At 50.3% G+C, this 18,028-nt stretch overlaps 2 protein-coding genes across 27 annotated transcripts in view; one reads left to right on the forward strand and one right to left on the reverse strand.

Annotated features, from left to right (window-relative positions):
* The window catches only part of CRAMP1 (cramped chromatin regulator homolog 1), a 67,688-nt gene extending 67,385 nt beyond the window's left edge, over positions 1 to 303 (reverse strand). For 3 of the 4 annotated variants that reach the window (XM_067707088.1, XM_067707086.1, XM_067707085.1), the window contains exon 1: positions 17 to 303. The gene's annotated coding sequence lies outside the window, so the exon portion shown is untranslated. The remainder of the gene's footprint in view (positions 1 to 16) is intronic. The other variant, XM_067707087.1, reaches the window with a different exon arrangement.
* Positions 304 to 1,877: 1,574 nt separating this feature from the next.
* Positions 1,878 to 18,028, forward strand: part of IFT140 (intraflagellar transport 140) — a 70,964-nt gene continuing 54,813 nt past the window's right edge. For 2 of the 23 annotated variants that reach the window (XM_067707109.1, XM_067707108.1), the window contains exons 1-8: positions 1,878 to 2,003; positions 2,682 to 2,823; positions 5,604 to 5,781; positions 8,166 to 8,387; positions 14,548 to 14,669; positions 14,801 to 14,943; positions 16,488 to 16,663; positions 17,571 to 17,662. In XM_067707109.1, the coding sequence (XP_067563210.1) occupies positions 5,635 to 5,781; positions 8,166 to 8,387; positions 14,548 to 14,669; positions 14,801 to 14,943; positions 16,488 to 16,663; positions 17,571 to 17,662 (902 nt within the window). In that variant the 5' untranslated portion in view covers positions 1,878 to 2,003; positions 2,682 to 2,823; positions 5,604 to 5,634. Of the gene's footprint in view, positions 2,004 to 2,027; positions 2,421 to 2,681; positions 2,824 to 4,665; positions 4,701 to 5,445; positions 5,517 to 5,603; positions 5,782 to 8,165; positions 8,388 to 14,547; positions 14,670 to 14,800; positions 14,944 to 16,487; positions 16,664 to 17,565; positions 17,663 to 18,028 lie in introns of those variants that run through there. The other 21 variants (XM_067707090.1, XM_067707111.1, XM_067707093.1 and 18 more) reach the window with 20 other exon arrangements.

Here is an 18,028-nt window from a genome sequence, read left to right on the forward strand (position 1 = left end):
CCCAGCCTGCCGTCACCTTTTTCATCAAAGCCTCACAGCAGCCAGGCTTCCCGGGTCCCCCGGGGTCCTGTCGGGCAGCCCCGGCTCCCGAGCGCCGGCTGCTGAGAGGCCGCAACGCCGGTGTGGTCCTCCCGCCTTGGAAGAAGTCGCCGAGCGGCCCTCGCCCCGGCACGTCCCCTCCGCTGCCGGCGTGTGGCTGACGGGGTTGCGAGCCCCGGTGCTGCGGCCGCTCAGCCTCCCAGAGGCCCGGCCCGCGGCGTACAGGAGCAGTTCCGGCTACGGCGGCCGGCGAAGTCCGCGGGACCGACACGCGGGGCGGGGCCGGAGCGGCGGGAGCGCGGGCCGGGGCGGGGCGACGCGCGCGGGACCGAGCACGCCGAGGTTTCCAGCGGGCGCGCCCCCTCAGGGGCGCTCCCATTGGTCGGCGGCGGGAACGCGCGCTTGCACGCACGGACGCTGGGCGGGGGCGGAGGGCGGGCCCGCAAAGTGGGTAATGTTGTGACGCCAGTCTCGCAGCAGTGCGGACTGGTACGTCTCTCCGGATTGGTGAATAGACAGCCAATAGAGTGAGAGCCTAGGTTGTGATTGGCCCGGGCCGTGTTGACGGATGCGTGAGAAGAAAACGCCGCCTGAGCTCTGAGTCTTGAATCCGGCGCGAACGGGGTTTTTAACGAAAAAGTGTAAAAGTGTAACTGAGGCAGATAAACACACCCTATATTGAGTTGAGTGCATACTTTTCAAGTTCCTTAGCGTTGCGGCTGGTGCTGGGCATTTAGGTTGTTTTTCTTCGTTTCGGCGATAAAGGAGTGTTTTAAATTCTAGTGTTTATGACCCCTGATAAGAGCGATGGTGTTTAAGGGTACAAACTTGTAAGGCGTAGTATCTAATGCACAGTATAATGGATACAGACAATAATATTGTACTATATGTAATGTGATAAATATCTCTACATGCTAATCATATAATATACAAATGTATCGAAGCAACGTTCTGTATACCTTAAACTTACGCAATGTTAAATGTCAAATTTATTCAATAAAATTCTAGTGTTTATGAAAATGTTTTTTTTTTTAAATAGAATTTTCCTTGTATGTGTGTGATCCAGCGCCTAGCTCCTCCTATTAGGTAGTACCTACATTTTCCTATTTTTTTTATTTAACAATGTGGACCTTTTTGCTATAGTAAGTTTTTTAAATGAATGACATTACTTCTTTTTTTTCCAAAATTAGTTTAACCCACCAGACCGTTAGGCCAGGGCAGCACGTTGCTAATGCCTTAGGGAATGCAGTCTGCCTCCAGGGTTAGAAACCAGGTTAGTTTCTAACCGGATGAACTCGTATCGTTGGCTACTATTTTCTCTCCAATGGCGTCCATAAGGCCCCCAAAGCACTGAGCGCATGTCATAAGTTAACAGCTTCAAGGAACCATATTGAATCAACTGGCTTTACTCATAAATTCTCTTGAACGACACCCTCCTCGAAACAAAGCAGACAAAGCAGACTCTAGCAAACCTTTTAGGGTCCAAAAGACCCAGCAATAAGATTAACGAGAAAGGAAAGAATCTTAAAGATGGCGTTCCGTCTCTTTCCCAGTCTCTCTGCTGCCTTCCTCCACCTGACTGACCTACGCGGTTGGAAACGTAACTACAGGAGCGGGTCCCCAACCGGCCGTGTATTCCTATCACATCTAGAATTTATCAGCTTCCCTTCTCTGCTTAGAAAGGCATATCTGGCCTCTTGACCCCCCTCTAGAGCTAGCTTTTTTAAGTCTAGACAGCGGCTGCGAAGGGTGTAAATTGCCCTGCAGCACCGCGGAGCTCGCCACCCGCTGGAGGAATCCTGCCCTCGGCTCCGCACGAACATTCCCGATCGTCTTCGGCTCTTTCCGGCCTCTCGTGGAGTTTCGGGCGGCCTCGGCGTCCGCTAGCTCAGCTTCGGCTGTATCCGCCTTGGGCTCGCAGCCGTTGTCCCGGTAACGCGCGGCGGCGCTGCGACCAAACCAAGGTGAGTGCGGTCCCCGGCCCCGGGCCCAGGAGCAGAGGGTCTGGGGGCCGGGAGCCGGGGAGGAGGGCGACGACGAGGCGGGGCCGGGGAGGGGCTCGGGAGGCCGAGGCGGCTCGCGGTGTCCGGCGGTTCCGGGGGCCCGGAGCCTGGGGCCGGGAGGAGGGCAACGTCGAAGTGCGCGGGACTTCCTTCGCGCGGCCTCCCGGATTATTTTCGTCCAGAAATCCTGCTTGGGCCGAGCGCCCGAGCGCGTGGCTGGTCAGGCTGAGGCTTCGGGGTGCGGGGCGGGCGTCCGAACGGTCAGCGCGAGACAAGGGCCACCTCCGGCGCAGACAGGTCTGACTGAGGGCCGCGTGGCTACTTGAGGCACGGGGGAGCTGACCCGGTGGCGAGGAGGCGGTGCCGGAGGCGCTCGCGGTAACGCTGGGCCTGGGAGGGAATCAGAAAACCACCTTTCTGCGCTGTCAGTACTGCGGCCCGGGGAACCGCACGCATGGTCCAAACCAGAGATGGCGTTCCTTCTTGTCCATGGGATGCAGCTATGACCCTGCACTGCCGAGGCCCCGGGGGCTGTGGTGGGGGCGGTGGTGAGGCTTTTCGGGGTGGCCCCTAGTGCCTGCCCCTACACCTCTCCACTCTGCCGCCATTGCCTCTAAGTCCTCTGGTTCCCTCCCGCAGCATCTCCAAGCAGTAATGCAACTGAAGTTATCCTTAGTACCACGAGCCGCGCAGTTGAAAGACCGTAACATTTTCTTTCCCAGAAGGTGGTTTAACGGAGGCGTAAAGACCTTGCACCGCTGGAGGTGAGAGGATCAAATCGGTGAGAATAAATGAAATTTTTTTCTTTCCCCCAAAATTTATATATTGCCAAATCGCCTTATGTTCTAGAGACCCTGAGGTTTTTTTTTTGGTTTTTTTGTTTGTTTGTTTTTGTTTTTGCGGTACGCGGACCTCTCACTGTTGTGGCCTCTCCCGTTGCGGAGGACAGGCTCCGGACGCGCAGGCTCAGCGGCCATGCCTCACGGGCCCAGCCGCTCCGCGGCATGTGGGATCTTCCCGGACCGGGGCACGAACCCGTGTCCCCTGCATCGGCAGGCGGACTCTCAACCGCTGCGCCACCAGGGAAGCCCTAACCCCCTTTTTACAACTGTTCCAGGGCTGGGGATGCTCCGATGGCCCCTCACCCTGTGGGGCAGATAATCTGGTAGGGAGTGGAGGATGGTCAGTTAAACACACATTTACAGTAAACTCTGAATGCAGCAGTGGACAAATGCAGGGTTCTATGAGGACTCTGGGCAGAAGCACTAGACAACGTAGAAATCAAGTCCAAGAGCTCAATGGTGGAAAAGAGGCTTCTTGAGTACCCAAAGCAGGGCTGTCGGGGAGAGAGCTTCTGGGAAAGCCCCAGGCAGGAAGAAAGTAATTTAAAGATCTTTCAGCATACTTTCTTATTACAAAGTTATGTTTGAAATAAAAGATAGAGGAAATCAGGTTTAACTTTTTCAAGTGCTATTATAATTCTTTATCATTACAACAAAATTAATATGTTATTCATTTTTCCAAGGCATATTTTTAGAAAGTAAACTTGTTAAACATGAATAAGAATTTCCCATAGCCCAGAATGTAGACCCTTGATTGGATGCAACACATTAAAACTCACTTTAAAATGTTTCCTTGCTGCATTAGACTGACCAGTTTTTAACCTGATATGTCTCATTGTCAGTGGCTCTGTGTGAACATTTGCATGAAGTCTTTTCTCAAGGAAGCCAGAGCCCTGACCAGTGTGCATATCCCCTAAGTGATGTGTGCAGGACCCAGTTCCTGCCCTCTCCCCTGACTCCAGCCCCACATCCCCCTGCTCCTCTGGCCAGTGTCCAGCTACTCTGCTAGGAGTCCTGAATGGGTTGCTCTTCAGCTTGTGGTGGGTATATATTCATAAGATAAACATTTGAAATGTGACTGTTCATTTCTACCCACCTGCCTTCTAGCTTCTGGAAGAACAGGGTTTCCCTCTCTAGACCCAATCTGAGCCTTCATGGCTTCCTCTGATACAACTATTGTATTGCTAAAAGCAAATGGCATAGTCCATTCCCTACTCTAATGATAGAATTTTGCAGGTTCTGGATAACTTTTTTGCACAATTTTTTTCTTGTGGTTAAATATACATAATATAAGATTTACTATTTTAACTGTTTGTAAGTATACAGTTCAGCAGCGGCATTAAGTACATTCACATTGTTGTGCAGTCATCACCACCATCCATCTCCAGAATTTTTTTCATCTTCCCAAACTGAAACCTTGTATACAATAAACTCTAATACCCCATCCCTGTCTGCAGCAGGCCCTGTCAACTACCAGTCTACTTTCTGTCTCTATGAATTTGATGACTCTAAGTACATTATATAAGTGAATCATACAGTGTTTGTTCTTTTGTGTCTGGCTTATTTCACTTCTTCTAGGTTCATCTATGTTGTAACATGAGTCAGAATTTCATTCCATTTTAAGGCTAAATAATACTCCATTGTATGAATATACCACATTTTGTTTATTCATTCATTTGTTGATAGACATTTGGGTTGTGTCCACCTTTTCACTATGAATAATGCTGCTATGAATATTGTGTTTAAATATCTGTTCAAATCCCTGCTTTCAATTCTTTTAGGTATATATCCAGAACTGGAATTCCTGAATTATATGGTAATTCTATGTTTGATATTTAGAGACCCACCATACTGTTTTCCACAGCATCTGTACCATTTTACACTCCTACCAGCAACTCACAAGGGTTCCAATTGCTCCACATCCTCACCAAAACTTTTTACTTTCTGTTTTTCTGATAATAGCCATCCTAATGGGGATGAAGTTGAATAATTTTAAATGGTAGCAAACCAACTCACAAATAGGCTTTTCTCTGCTAGTTAGCTTCCCCAAACTGACTGTAGGATGTGAAAAAGTGGGCAGTAGTCAGACTGTCATTCCATTCACCTTCCTACCCCTCCCACAAAGGGACAATATGCACATCTTTTCCAGGAAAGAAAGAAAGATGTTAAGTTCATGTAACTGATCAAGTTCATCTTCTCCCCAGTTGCTCTGGCTTTGCTTGACTCCGTAGCAAATGAATCCTTTTGCTCCTGACACCTCAGAGGAAGGCAGGGACAGCCTTGGTTTTCTATCAGAAATTGGGTGCTACGTTTTTTTGTACTTTTCTCTTTTGTGAAGCAGTTTGCTTTTTTTGTTTGTTTGTTTGTTTGGAAATGTTGCTTAATGGGGAGCTATAGAAATATAAATTGTCCTTATTATGATTGGGATAAAAATGATCAAGGTTTACACATGTAGTCTAGTCCACGGGGCTTTTCTTTATTGTTTTGATGGCAGTATGTGTTATTCCTTTCCATCTTTCAGGTCTAATCCCTTGCCTCTAATTGTATATTTTTCCTGTTAGAGACCTCTTCCACATAAAATTGCCTGTTATTGGTCTGAAGGGGTGCTGATAAGTTGCCGAATGTCTTGTAGGTCTGTGATGCTTCTTTTTCCTAATTCTATATATAGTAGTTTTGTTTTGTTCAAGACCAACAGGACTTGGTTGTCTTTTCCCTCCAGGTTTCAGCCCTGACCAGGCCTGCGTTTCGTCATGGCCCTCTACTTTGACCACCGCATAGAAGCCCCAGATGCAGTTGGGTCTCCCTCCCACATCAGTTGGCACCCCGTTCACCCATTCCTGGCAGTCGCTTCCATTAGCACAGCCTCAGGAGGCAGTGTGGATATATATCGGGAGCAAGTGAGTGCGGAAAGCAGCAATTCTGACTGCAGTAGCTTCTGGCTCTTGTCTCTCTTTTGTTCGTGTGTGTGTGTGTGTGTGTGTGTGTGTGTGTGTGTGTGTTTCTCACTGAGGTCCAAACTCCCAATATTATAAAAGCCCTATTATGTGAATAACTCTTTTACCCCTGCTATTTAGTTTGGGGGACATATTTAGGAATGCTCAAGGCAGAATCCACAGTCAGTTCACGGTCACCAGCAGGGTTGTCTGTCCATCCCTCTCCAGCCTCCCGTTGGCCATTCGAAACTATTTGTTTCCTGGAGGTGCCATAACAAATTACCACAAATTGGGTGACTTAAAACAACAGAAATTTATTCTCTCATAGTTCTGGAGGCCGGAAGTCTCCAACAACAGGTTAGCAGGGCCCTGTCCTCTCTGAAGGCTCTAGTGGAGGATCTGTTCCATGCTTCATATTAGCTTCCAGTGTAGCCAGCAGTCCTTGGTGCTCCTCGGCTGGGACCTGTATCACTCCAGCCTCTCCCTCCATCCTCACACAGCCACCTGCTCTGTGTGGCCATGTCTCTTTCCTCCTCACATAAGGGCACCAGTCATACTGGACTAGGGCCCACTCTAATGACCTTGTCTTAACTTGATCATCTGCAAAGACCCTATTTTCAGATAAGGTCACATCACAAGTACCAGGGGTTAGGACCTGAACACATCTTTTTGGGGTGCCCAATTCAATTCATAACAGAAACTTTCTAGACGCTCCTCCTACTTCACCAAGAAAGATGGATTTCCTTTCCCACTCCCTGCTCTGCCCTCTGCAGTCTCGATGTCACCCCTGAAATTTCACCCAAGCAGCCACACTCATCAGCGATGGCTACATAACGTGTCCTGCTGTCCCTGCCCCCCCCCCACATTCCACACTCTTGTAGGGTCCTCCGGAGAGCACACCTGAGGGTCTTCCTCACCCGGCCCCCTTCATCCAGGCCACCCCCTTCCCCGCCGGGCCCTCCAGCCTTCCCCCCGTCCCAGACAGGCCTGCCGTTGGCCCCCCTCAGAGCACATCCAGGCCTCTTCTCCCTCTATTTCCTCCTCCTGGGGTTGCATTACCATCTATCAGTGGATGACTTACAAGCCTGTGGCTCCAGCCCACCACTCCCCCCCCAACCCCTGAGCAAGCCCTCCCCTCATGCTCCACAAAGGGCAAACCCTCCTGGTATGCTCATCTTGGTCTCATCCCAGGTATGGGTCAGTATTTGGCCCCAGTGCCAAGCACAGTGTCACCAACTATTTCAGAGTAGATGCCTCCCTTCTGGGAGTCAGACAACTCTCCAATATGTATCATAAAATTTTCTTTAGAGTAAGTATTATTAAATCCAAAATAATAGCAATTTTAGATTTTTTTTTTCTGCACCGTGCAGCTTGTGGGATCTTAGTTCCCCAACCAGGGATTGAACCCGGGCCATGGCAGTGAAAGTGCCAAGTCCTAACCACTGGACCTCCAGGGAATTCCCTAGATAAAATTTTAAATTTTAGAAAATTTAAAATATACTATTACAAAACAAAGTGTACTTCCTGTGTTTCTAATTGGCACAAGGAGACCATTAGGATTTCAAAATAATGATTTATTGGATGATAATGAGGTCACAGATGTAGCAGGTGTAACTGAGTTTACTAGGAAGAGCCCAGTAGAAGTACTGAGAACAAACTGAATTAATCTCTGAAAACACATTTATACCTTAAACCTACTGCCTTAAAAAATGCTAGAAAACACAAGAATATACCAGCACGTATTCAATTGGCTGTCACAGCAATGACATCATCACACATCACAGAGCTCCGGAAAACTGCACTGTACACTCATGAGAGAACGAGAGTTAACAGGGCAGATCATATCATCCTGAACATGACTTTGGCGTCACAGACCCCAAAAACGTTCTAGGGTCACCTCACTACACTTTGAGAACCTTGGGTCAACACACTTCACCCGCTGGCCCACTTCTTTTTGTAAATAAAGTTTTATTGAGCTCCCTGGCGGTCCAGTGGTTAGGACTCAGAGCTTCCACTTCATGGGGCCCAGGTTTGATCCCTGGTCAGGGAACTAAGATCCCACAAGCCACACGGCGTGGCCAAAAAAATAAATAAAAATAAATGGAAAAACATTTTAAGTAAATAAAATTTTATTGATAAACTGGTCCATGGGGTCAGTTGAATGTTTACCTTACGCTTTCATAGTTCAGCTGAGGCAAGATGGGTGTTTCTATGAAAATTAAATAGAATATTTCCTTAACAAACTGCTCATTATGTCCTCTAGCTGATGTCATTCCATTGACGAGGCAGAAATTCTTAGAGTAGCGGCCACTCCCTATAAAATAAAGAATTTACCTCGTGTGTCACAGGGTGAGTGCGTGCCAGACACGCATATCGAGAGGTCGTTCCGGGTCACCTCCCTCTGCTGGCACCCGACGCGGCTGATCCTGGCTATTGGCTGGGAGACCGGAGAAGTGGTCGTGTTTAATAAGCAAGACAAGGAGCAGCATGTGGTCCCCCCTACGCAAACCGCCGACATCACCGTCCTCAACTGGAGCCCCAACGGGAACTGCCTGGTATCGGGGGATAGGGTGAGCAGACACGCTGAGACACTGACTTCAGATCTCTGCATTGCCCTGTACATGCTCTTAGGGACCAAATTATTAGAAACTTGCGGTTGCTGAGTTCAACTGATTTTGTCAGCTGTCATGGCAGATTTTGTTTTATATTGGGAGGAAGGTTTGAATGTTTTATTCTATCATCTCACTCTGTGGCAAAAGTTTGTAATTTTTTAAATGAACATTTCTAGGTAAGTACATTCACAAAGATGGGGTGGTGCTTCATGTACCCCCAAACCTCACCTTCCCTGAGCACACCGCTTCATTGCCTAGGAGTCCCTGGTCCTGATCATCTGGCCCAGGGCTTCCTAAGCAGGTCAGTTTGCCCCCAGGGGACACTTTGCTGTGTCTGGGGAGATTTTTTGTTGTCACAGTGGTGGTGTTGGGGGTTCTTTCTACTGGCATCTGGTGGGTGGAGGCCAGAGATATTGCTCAACATCCTCCGATGCTCAGGGCAGACCCCACAGCAGAGAATTACCAGCTCTAGATCTGTTTGATTCAAAAATGACAGCAGAAATTGTACAATGTGTTTATTTATTTTACACATTTAAGGTAATACATTTACATGTTTCAAAGTTCAAAAAATACGAAAAGGTATATACTGTAAAGACTCTCCAGCCCCACCCCATCCACTACCTCCCCTTCCCTGCCCTCCAGCACCTACAGCTTCTTCAAGTCTCTCCAGTGCTCCTTCAGTACACACAGGAACACACAATGCATTCTCTCCCCAACTTCCAATTTTGAAAAATTTCAAACCTTTAGGGGAGTTGAAAGAATAGTACAAACAACACCCTTTTACCCTTCCCATGAATTCAGTAGCTGTTAATGTTTTGACACATCTGCTCTCTCTGTACATCTGTATTTTTTCCCCGTATATTTGAGAGTTTGTCACAGACATCATACTTCATCCGTAAATGCTTTGGCATCGATCTCCTAGGAGCGTGACCACGTGTGCTGTCACACTCAGGAGGGTGAAGCCCATGAACTGGTTTCCACTGCTGTGCCATCGGTGTGACAGCTTTTCCTGCTGTCCCAGTAATGTCTGTGCTGATTTTGTCCTTACCCAGAAGCCAGCCAAGCACCACGCTTTGTGTTTGGCCGTCATTTCTCTTTGGTCTCCTTTCATCAGAACTGGTCCATGGTCTTGTCTTTTCTTTCTTCTCTCTCATTTTTTTTTTTTTTTTTTTTTTTGGTCTTTCATGATATCAACATTTTGAGGGGTCCAGACTAGTTACCTTGTAGAATGTCCCTCGGTTTAGATCTGTGTGGTTGTCTCCTCATGACTGCCTTCAGGTTAAACATCTTGGCTGGGAGCTTCACACAGAGGGCGTCGTCTCTTTCCTATCTTCCTCGGTCCTTTTCACATGAGGGCAGTGCCCAGTGCACCCTGTTCTGTTTCTGGCTTTTCACCTGATGCTGCATCTTCCAGGTCTTTCCATGGTGGTGCACGGCGAACCTCCTTGCTCTCTTTTAACCTGCGCTTCATTACACCAACGTGTTATCATTTACTTCCCCAGCCTCTGTGGATAAACAGTCTCCAGTCCTTTGCTGGACAGTGACACAGTGGCTGGCCTCATGCTTTTGTCCTTTTGCACGTGTGAAAGTTTAGAGAAATTCCTGGAGGTGGGATCCAGGGCATGCGCTTGTGGTTTGGTGAGTGTCCCTACACCTCCCTCCATGGGGCTTGACCAGCTCCCACCAACCCACAAGCATGTCGTATCCAAGCTCAGAATTTTGCCTGGAAAAGTGCTATCTCGGTCGTGTTCTAGTTTGAGTTTCTCTTCCTCTTGAGGGTGAATATAACTTAGAAGAGCCATTTATACTTCCTTTCTGTTCATATCACTCATCCACTGTTCTATTTATCCTTTTGTCTGGATTTTTCTTCTATTTTTCTAGTCTATTCCCACCTAATGGCATTGCTCTGCCCCCAGATTCCTACTTCTTTGGTGATCTTTCCCACCTCCTTGCTCAGAAAATCCCCTAGAGGAATAAAAGAATTCAGGGTCATTGAATGCCATCATTCTCATCTTGCCTTTATTAAGAAGCAACTAACAGAGTAGATGACTGAGGCATGAAACAAAGCCCAGGTTGGTGCTGACCAAGTCTTGGAGTCAGGATTTAAGAACAGAAATACCTAGCACTTCTCTAAGAAAGTCTACAACTGTGCTGGTCCTAATTTCTTACTGGACTCAGGCAGGCAGAGAAGTAATAACAAATGAACAGACACACTCAGAGCACTAACCTCTGAGACACCTGCTCGCAGGCTTGGCCCAGGGTCTTTTCCGCTCTCCCACCAGAGACCCAGTTTGATTACCATGAGACCGACCAAACCTGCTGAAGCAGGAAGACACACGTAATCTGCAGCCCTCAGAGTGCCCCACAGTCTCCAGGGACAGGAGCAGAGCTGGCTTCCGACATCCAGAACCACGAGTGAGGTGTCTGCTGCCAACATCCGCCTCTCAGGGCCTCTTCCTGCACAACCGTCTCTCTCCTGTGCCATCCGTCCAGGAGGCTGCTGGAAACAAAGGAATCTACCTGCTCCAGTTTCACCCCAGAGATGACCTGCCCTTCCTCCTCTGTCCCAAGTCCAGCTCGGGCCAGGTGCCCTCTGTGCAGCCACCCTTGGGCCTGGGGCAGTGGGGAGATCCCTGGAAGAGGGCACCAGGCGAACACTTGGTCGGTGAAGAAGCGGGGAGGACAATGCATGTCCAGGGCTCATCTCCCTCTCACTCTCCTGCTGGACAAGAGCTGAGGGCGAGGAGTAAGTGCACCTACACACAGGAAAGGGCAAGTCGCTTCCTGATCTCTGAGATAAACCATTAGTGAGCCAGCTGTGAAGTGACAACGTGTCCCGACAGTCGTACCTGAGCCCTAACTTCACACTAGTCCCTTAGTACGTTCACCTCCTGCTCTGCATGGGACTGGTTTCCCACCTGAGGGTGAGATGCTCTCACTTTTCTTTCAAGTCTTACTGGATAAAGTTATTTGAATGAAGTGACCTGGAAGGAATGGCAGCGAGTAAAGAGACCACTCTGAACACAAAGGATCCCCCCTCAGGAGTAGTAAGAGATGCAAAAACCACTTAGAATTTAGGGGCAATGAGCAGGAGGCCCCAAAGAGGCATCTGCTTTGCCATCTTCTACTTGGCGTCTGCGTGTCTATCTGGTTACAGGAGACCTGAGGTGACTTCCTGTGGCTTCCCCTTCTTGTGTGTGTGTGTGTGTGTCTCTCTGTCTGTCTGTCCTTGTATCAGAACAGGGGTCTGCAGTCATCTGAGCAGAAACCACTACTCCAGGGACTCCGGACATTTCCATCCTTCAACTTCTTCCCCAGCTCAACAGTCGGGGGATCTGGACAGGCCGAGTGCTCATGTTTGTGTTCAGGTGCCTAATGAGCTGTCAGCTGGAAGCTCGTGTATACTAATAAAACAGAGTCATTTACTGTGTTAAAAATTAAGTGCTGGACAGGAGTTCCCTGGCAGTCCAGTGGTTAGGACTCGGCACTTTCACTGCAGGGTCCTGTGTTCAATCCCTGTTTGGAGAGCTAAGGTCCCGGAAGCTGCGCAGCCGGGCCAAAAAGAAAAAAGAAAAGAAAAATTAAGTGCTGGACGATTGTACTTGCAGGGCAGAGCAGAAGGCCATCTCCACAGGGGCCGTGTGTGCCTAAAACACACAGCAGGGCCCAACTTCTGGCTCCTCTAGGGAGGAGGCTAGGTGACGGGGAAGGAAGCCTTCCCATTTCTGCCCTTATGTGTGTTTCACTGTGCAAGTATTATTTTTTAAATTTTATTTTAAGAGTAATTTGTAAACACACAAAAAATAATGTTTTTATTTTTTTTTTATAAATTTATTTTATGTATTTATTTCTGGCTGTGTTGGGTCTTTGTTGCTGCGCGCAGGCTTTCTCTAATTGCGGCGAGCATGGGCTACTCTTCGTTGCAGTGCGCGGGCTTCTCACTGTGGTGGCTTCTCTCGTTGTGGAGCACGGGCTTTAGGCACACGGGCTTCAGTAGTTGTGGCACGCGGGCTCAGTAGTTGTGGCGCACAGGCTCAGTAGTTGTGGCGCACGTGCTTAGTTGCTCCGCAGCATGTGGGATCTTCCCAGACCAGGGATCGAACCCGTGTCCCCTGCATTGGCAGGCGGATTCTCAATCACTGCGCCACCAGGGAAGCCCCAATGTTTGTTTTGTTTTGTTTTGTTTTGTGGTACGCAGGCCTCTCACTGTTGTGGCCTCTCCCGTTGCAGAGCACAGGCTCCGGACGCGCAGGCTCAGCGGCCATGGCTTACGGGCCCAGCCGCTCCGTGGCATGTGGGATCTTCCCGGACCGGAGCACAAACCTGTGTCCCCTGCATCTGCAGGCAGACTCTCAACCACTGCGCCACCAGGGAAGCCCCCCAATGTTTTTATTCTTATCTTTATAAAGCTGGCAAAGTCAAGAAGAATCTGTATAATAATATAGGATTTGAATTCTATGTATACTCATGTTACATACTATTTCTGATCTTATATACTTTTCTTAGAGGTCCACTGTACAAGTTGCTTTTTAAGGCCCACTTTTTTTTTTTTTTTTTTTGGCCGTGCCACACAGCATGCAGGATCTTAGTTCCCTGACCAGGGATCGAACCCGCGTCCCCTGCAGTGGAAACGTGGAGTCTTAACCACTGGGCTTCCAGGGACGTCCCAAGGCCCACATTATTTGAAAATCATATTCTTATATACAGTAAAGCAATGTTACACCCACTGACCGTGAGCAGGAAACAGACCTTGAGGACTGCTCGGGCAGCGCAGCAAAGCGGCCTCAGGGTTCGAGGGAAACACTGCCATTTGGCAAAGCTTAGCTTGTCCCAGCCAGAAGCCCTTCTGGAAAATTGCTCCTGGACCAAGTCGTCTTCCCCGCAACTTGAACTTTTCTAGCAGTTGTCTGAGCCATTAACTTGAGATTTTGATGACTTTGATGTTGAACATATAGTACACCTGGCACCCAGATCTTGGTTTCTTCCAATAAAATGAACCAGGGCTACTTGGAGAAATGGCTGATCCTCGGGCTGGGGCAGGATGGCAAGCCCGGAGGATCTGTAGGCCAGGACGTGAGGAGGTGCTCACAAACCCACAGCGACGGGTGCATTGAAGGGACAACAGAGCCTGAGGAAAGAGCTCCCGATGGCGGAGCTGGAACAATTTGAGTATCTAAACAAACAAGGGAATATTGGGTCATAACCCAGAGTAGAAAATAAATATTCATGGGTCCATCCGTGCGTCCATATTGATGTAAATCTATGATTTAATAAATCAGTAAATGGTGGACAAGAGGCATATCTCTCCAGATGATCTAGGAGGTGAGACATAACTCCCCTTCCTACGTGTGGGCTGTACACAGCGACTTCCTTCCAGGCAGGACAGGATGGAAGGAAGAAGAAACTCCCCAGTGAGGGAGGTCACAGACATGACCTCAGCAGACAGGTCACGCCAAGGACAGGGACCCCTGATCCGACATGTCGACAGCAGCACTTGACCTCTGGTCTTCCTCTCAAACCCACCACCCCGACAACAATGAGAAAAACATCAGGCAAATCCTGCCGGAGGGACATTCTACAAAACCCCTGATCGGTCTTCCTCAACACTGTCCAGGCGTCCAGAACAGGGGTGTCTGAGCCACCGTCCCAGCCCAGGGGGCCCAAGGAGACATGGCGACCAGATGTCTGTGGGGCCTGGACAGGGTCCCAGGGCAGGAAGAACTGAGGAGAGGTGAATGAAGTACCAACTTTAGTTAGTATCATGCGCCACAGTAATGTAGGGTCAGTAATAGGAGAAGCTAGTTGTGAGGTATGGAGCGTCTCTGAACTATCTTTGCCACTTTTCCTTAAATTTGAATCTATCCCAAAATTAAAGATTTGTTTTAAAAACTGAACATGTGACACTTGTTATCTCCAGGGAGTGAAGATGGGATGGGGCACAGAGAGGAGTTTCTGGTTCCTTCACTGAACACTAAAATTGTTTTGAGTTTTTCATGGTGCACATATAGTAGTAGTATAATTTTAAAAGAAAAAAAGGAGTAAGCCCATGCTCTATTGCACAGTATCACCCTCACCCTCCACCAGTCACTTGCTAAGAATGTGACCTTGGGTTTTCCAGCTTGGTATCCTGCTCTTATGGAAGTTGGACCAAAGGGGTCGAGTACAAGGGGCACCGCTGCTGAAACACGAGTATGGAAAACACCTCACTCACTGCATCTTCCGGCTCCCCCCTCCCGGCGAGTAAGTAGAGCTTGGGTGGTGGCTGGCGGGGCCGGGGATGTGGCTCCTCCTGACACTGGAGGGGTCTCCTCTGTGGTTATACCACCTTCGTCCAGGGAGCAACAAGGAATCTCTGTCACATTTGCTCTTAGGGACCTCGTTCAGTTGGCGAAGGCAGCTGTGAGTGGTGATGAGAAAGCCCTGGACAAGTTTAACTGGAGGAAGTGTGGCTTTGGAAGTTTCCTGAAAATGGGACCTCAAGAGGGACTCTCATTCTTTGTCAGCTTGACCGATGGTAAGACACTCAGGTTGGGGTCTGGGGACACTGCAGTGTTTCGGAGTGTCTGGGAGATTATAAGCGAATGGATGGCGTTTCTGCATAAAATTGCAGGCTGTGCGCCATTCCCAGATGGATGCCTTAGCCGGCTTGTGCAGGTGTTTATCCAGGATCCAAAGGGTGGCTTCACCTTGACCTGATAGAAACAAATTGAGCTTTATTTGCATTTGAAGGTTTTTCAGGAGGAAGCTGTCCAGGATGTGCAGCCCAAGATGAATCGATGCCAGGGGCACCCGGCGTGGTCTCCAAGCCAGCAGCGGGGCTCAGCTCTGGGGTGGGTGTGACCGGGGCACGCTGGACCAGCAGCCCTGGCAGGGCTGGGCCGTCCGTGCTGATTTAACACGGCTCCCCCGCGGTGTGCTAGGAGGCAGGCGGCGGCCAATAGATGCAGTGTGAGGTTCAGAGAGATAGAGGGTCTCGTACACTCACGAGACATTCATGAGTGCCTTCTCCCATGGGAAAGGGGCCCTTCCTGGGGTGATGGGGTTCGAGGACGTGTGTGGCCAGGCAGCTTAACTGTGACAGGTGACAGCTGGGAGGGGCTGGGGCATTTGTCAGTTTAAAAGTAGAGAGACTTGGCATTTAAGGAGGGGAGTTGGAGGGACCCAATGTGGGCACTGTGGGGGCGGCGGGGGCCCTGAGGGAGGAAGGAGACGTGGCGACTGGAGGCCTGGCTCTGCAGGGGGTGTCAGTGCTGCCCCCGCCCAGCAGCCGTGCAACTGGGGCAGATGATCCCGTGTCTTTGTGCCTTAGCTTCCGAACATGTACAGTGGGGATCGGGATAGTACCTGCCTCCAGAGCCTCTGTACACGGAGCCCGCACACATCTGTGCTCAGTAAATACTAGTTACTGTTATGATTAGCCTCCAGACAACCTTGAACCTTTAAGCTTAATAAGAACTCAAGTTGTCCACTGGGAGTGAGATGGGAGGCGGCATGGAGGGTGAGGAGGCTCCCGAGAGCAGCAGAATGAACCCAATCCCGAGAACTCACAGGAGGTGCTGCCACCATGCTCAGAAGCCTGAAAGCAGAACCAGGAGACAGCTCGGGGGCAAGAGGAGGGTATCCAAGCTGGGAGGGGCCCTGGGGCCGACGCGAGGGCCTGGGGAAGGCAAGAGGGTGCAGGCCAGACGCCAGCCAGCGATACCCGGTACCCAGGATGGAGGGTGCAGGCCGAGGCTCCGGGGAGGGTCATAGTTAAGGCCCCGGCAGACGGGTGATGGACGTGTACCTAGGGGACTGAGATGACCAGAGCATGGAGGCTGTGCATCAGGAGGGTGGTCAGTGTGAGCGCTGGACAGTGGTGGAGGGAGGATGGCAGACACAGGGGTCCTGGCTGGACTGACCCAGAGATGGCAGACGCGGGGGTCATGTGCCAGTGTTTTTAAAATAGCTTATTTGTAAATGGTTATGATGAAGATGTTTACGTTGAAAGTGTCCCTAAGTAGGTAGAATGGCTTCCAGGGAGTGTCCAGCCTCCATGGACACATCGCTTTCCCGCAGGGACCGTGCACTACGTGGACGAGAAGGGCAGGACGGCCCGGGTGGCGTCCACGGACAGCTCCATTCAGACTCTGTTCTACCTGGAGGAGAGAGAGGTGCTGGTGGCAGTCACCGAGAGCCTGCTGCTGTGTCTGTTCACGGTGATGCCCGAGGGCACAGCCGAGGAGGTGATGAAGGTGAGGAGGTGATGGGGGGGTGCCCCAGGGGGTCTCCAGCCTCTCTTGCCCACCTCATACACCCCTTCGTTTTGGTTGAGGAGTCTGTGTTTCAGGGCCACCACCAGAGCTTTAGCACCTAATTTATTGTGCACCATTGCGGTCACAGGTGGGGGAGACACCAGGGGACGGGGCCTCCCAGAGCCACGGGAGGTACGGGGCTGTGGCGGGGACGCCTGGCTATGTGCAGACCTTGAGGGTTGTCACCAGTGTTCCCTCTGTGACACTACCGCTGGCCCACACATATGCATTGCTTTATCCGAGGGGTGTGTGATAATCACAACTCTGGACACCCTGCCATCCGCGTGGGTGCCTCGCCCCGGGCCGGGGCACTCACTCGCGGGAGGACACCAGGAAGCCTGGGGCGTTGGTTGTTGTTCAGGCAGCGCGTGCAGCTCCCTGAGGACTGCATGCCACTCTCCTGCCACTTTGTTGGTTTACACCCAAGGATTCTATGGTTCTCAGAGTACTCCGAACCTTCCCTAAGATGCTCTGGTCGATGCAGAAAAGTCGGTGTTCAGGGGTCCTTTGTGCACCTCTGTCTACACAGCAGTTGAAATGTGGTCACTGAGTCCTGTGAACCTGGGTTTAAATCCCCCCTCAGCCCCTTGCTGGCAGGTTTTCTCTGAACACAGGCTGTGACAAGCTGCCTCACCCAACGCGGGGCACCCCTGTCATTAACTACATAGTGTGCAGTGGTCGCTGCTTTGGCCTGAAAGGCTGGGGCTGCCCTTCCAAGTGTCCACAGCCACCCTCACTTCCTCCGCTTGGTAAGTCTGCGGGGAGTCACTGCCAGAGAGTCCAGCTGCTGAACAGGGACCTGGTCTCGACAAGGGCGACGTGCTCCTTTCGGGTTGTTGTTGTGCAGGTAAAGCTGAGTGGAAATATGGGTCGCCAGGCAAACGTCGCCCTGATCAACAGCAGCCTTCTTGTGACCGCCACTGGGGAGGCGGTCCTCAGGTGAGATCCCGACTCTGCAGAGAGCGCTGGGGTTGAAAATTCTGTCCCATACAGTCTCTTGAGTACACTTTGTGTTGGAGTGTAACATACATATAGAAAAATGCACAAATTATGATGAAGTGTTACTAATTGGGCACATCCACGTAACCGGCCCTGAGATGGAAGAGCAGAACATATCAGAGACCCTAGGCATTCCGCCCGCCCCCGCAGGGGTCACACTGTCCTGACGTCTGCCTGCCTTTTTGATCCCCGGGTAGATGGAATCCCATGTTGTGTTCTCTTGGGTCCGGCTGCTTTAGCTCATGTGACATTCAGGGGTTCTCCCTGGTTGGGTGCTTGGAGTTCCCTTGTTCTCATCGTGACCCG

The sequence above is a fragment of the Pseudorca crassidens genome, chromosome 15 (genome assembly GCF_039906515.1).
Source record: "Pseudorca crassidens isolate mPseCra1 chromosome 15, mPseCra1.hap1, whole genome shotgun sequence".
In the NCBI taxonomy this organism is placed as follows: domain Eukaryota; kingdom Metazoa; phylum Chordata; class Mammalia; order Artiodactyla; family Delphinidae; genus Pseudorca; species Pseudorca crassidens.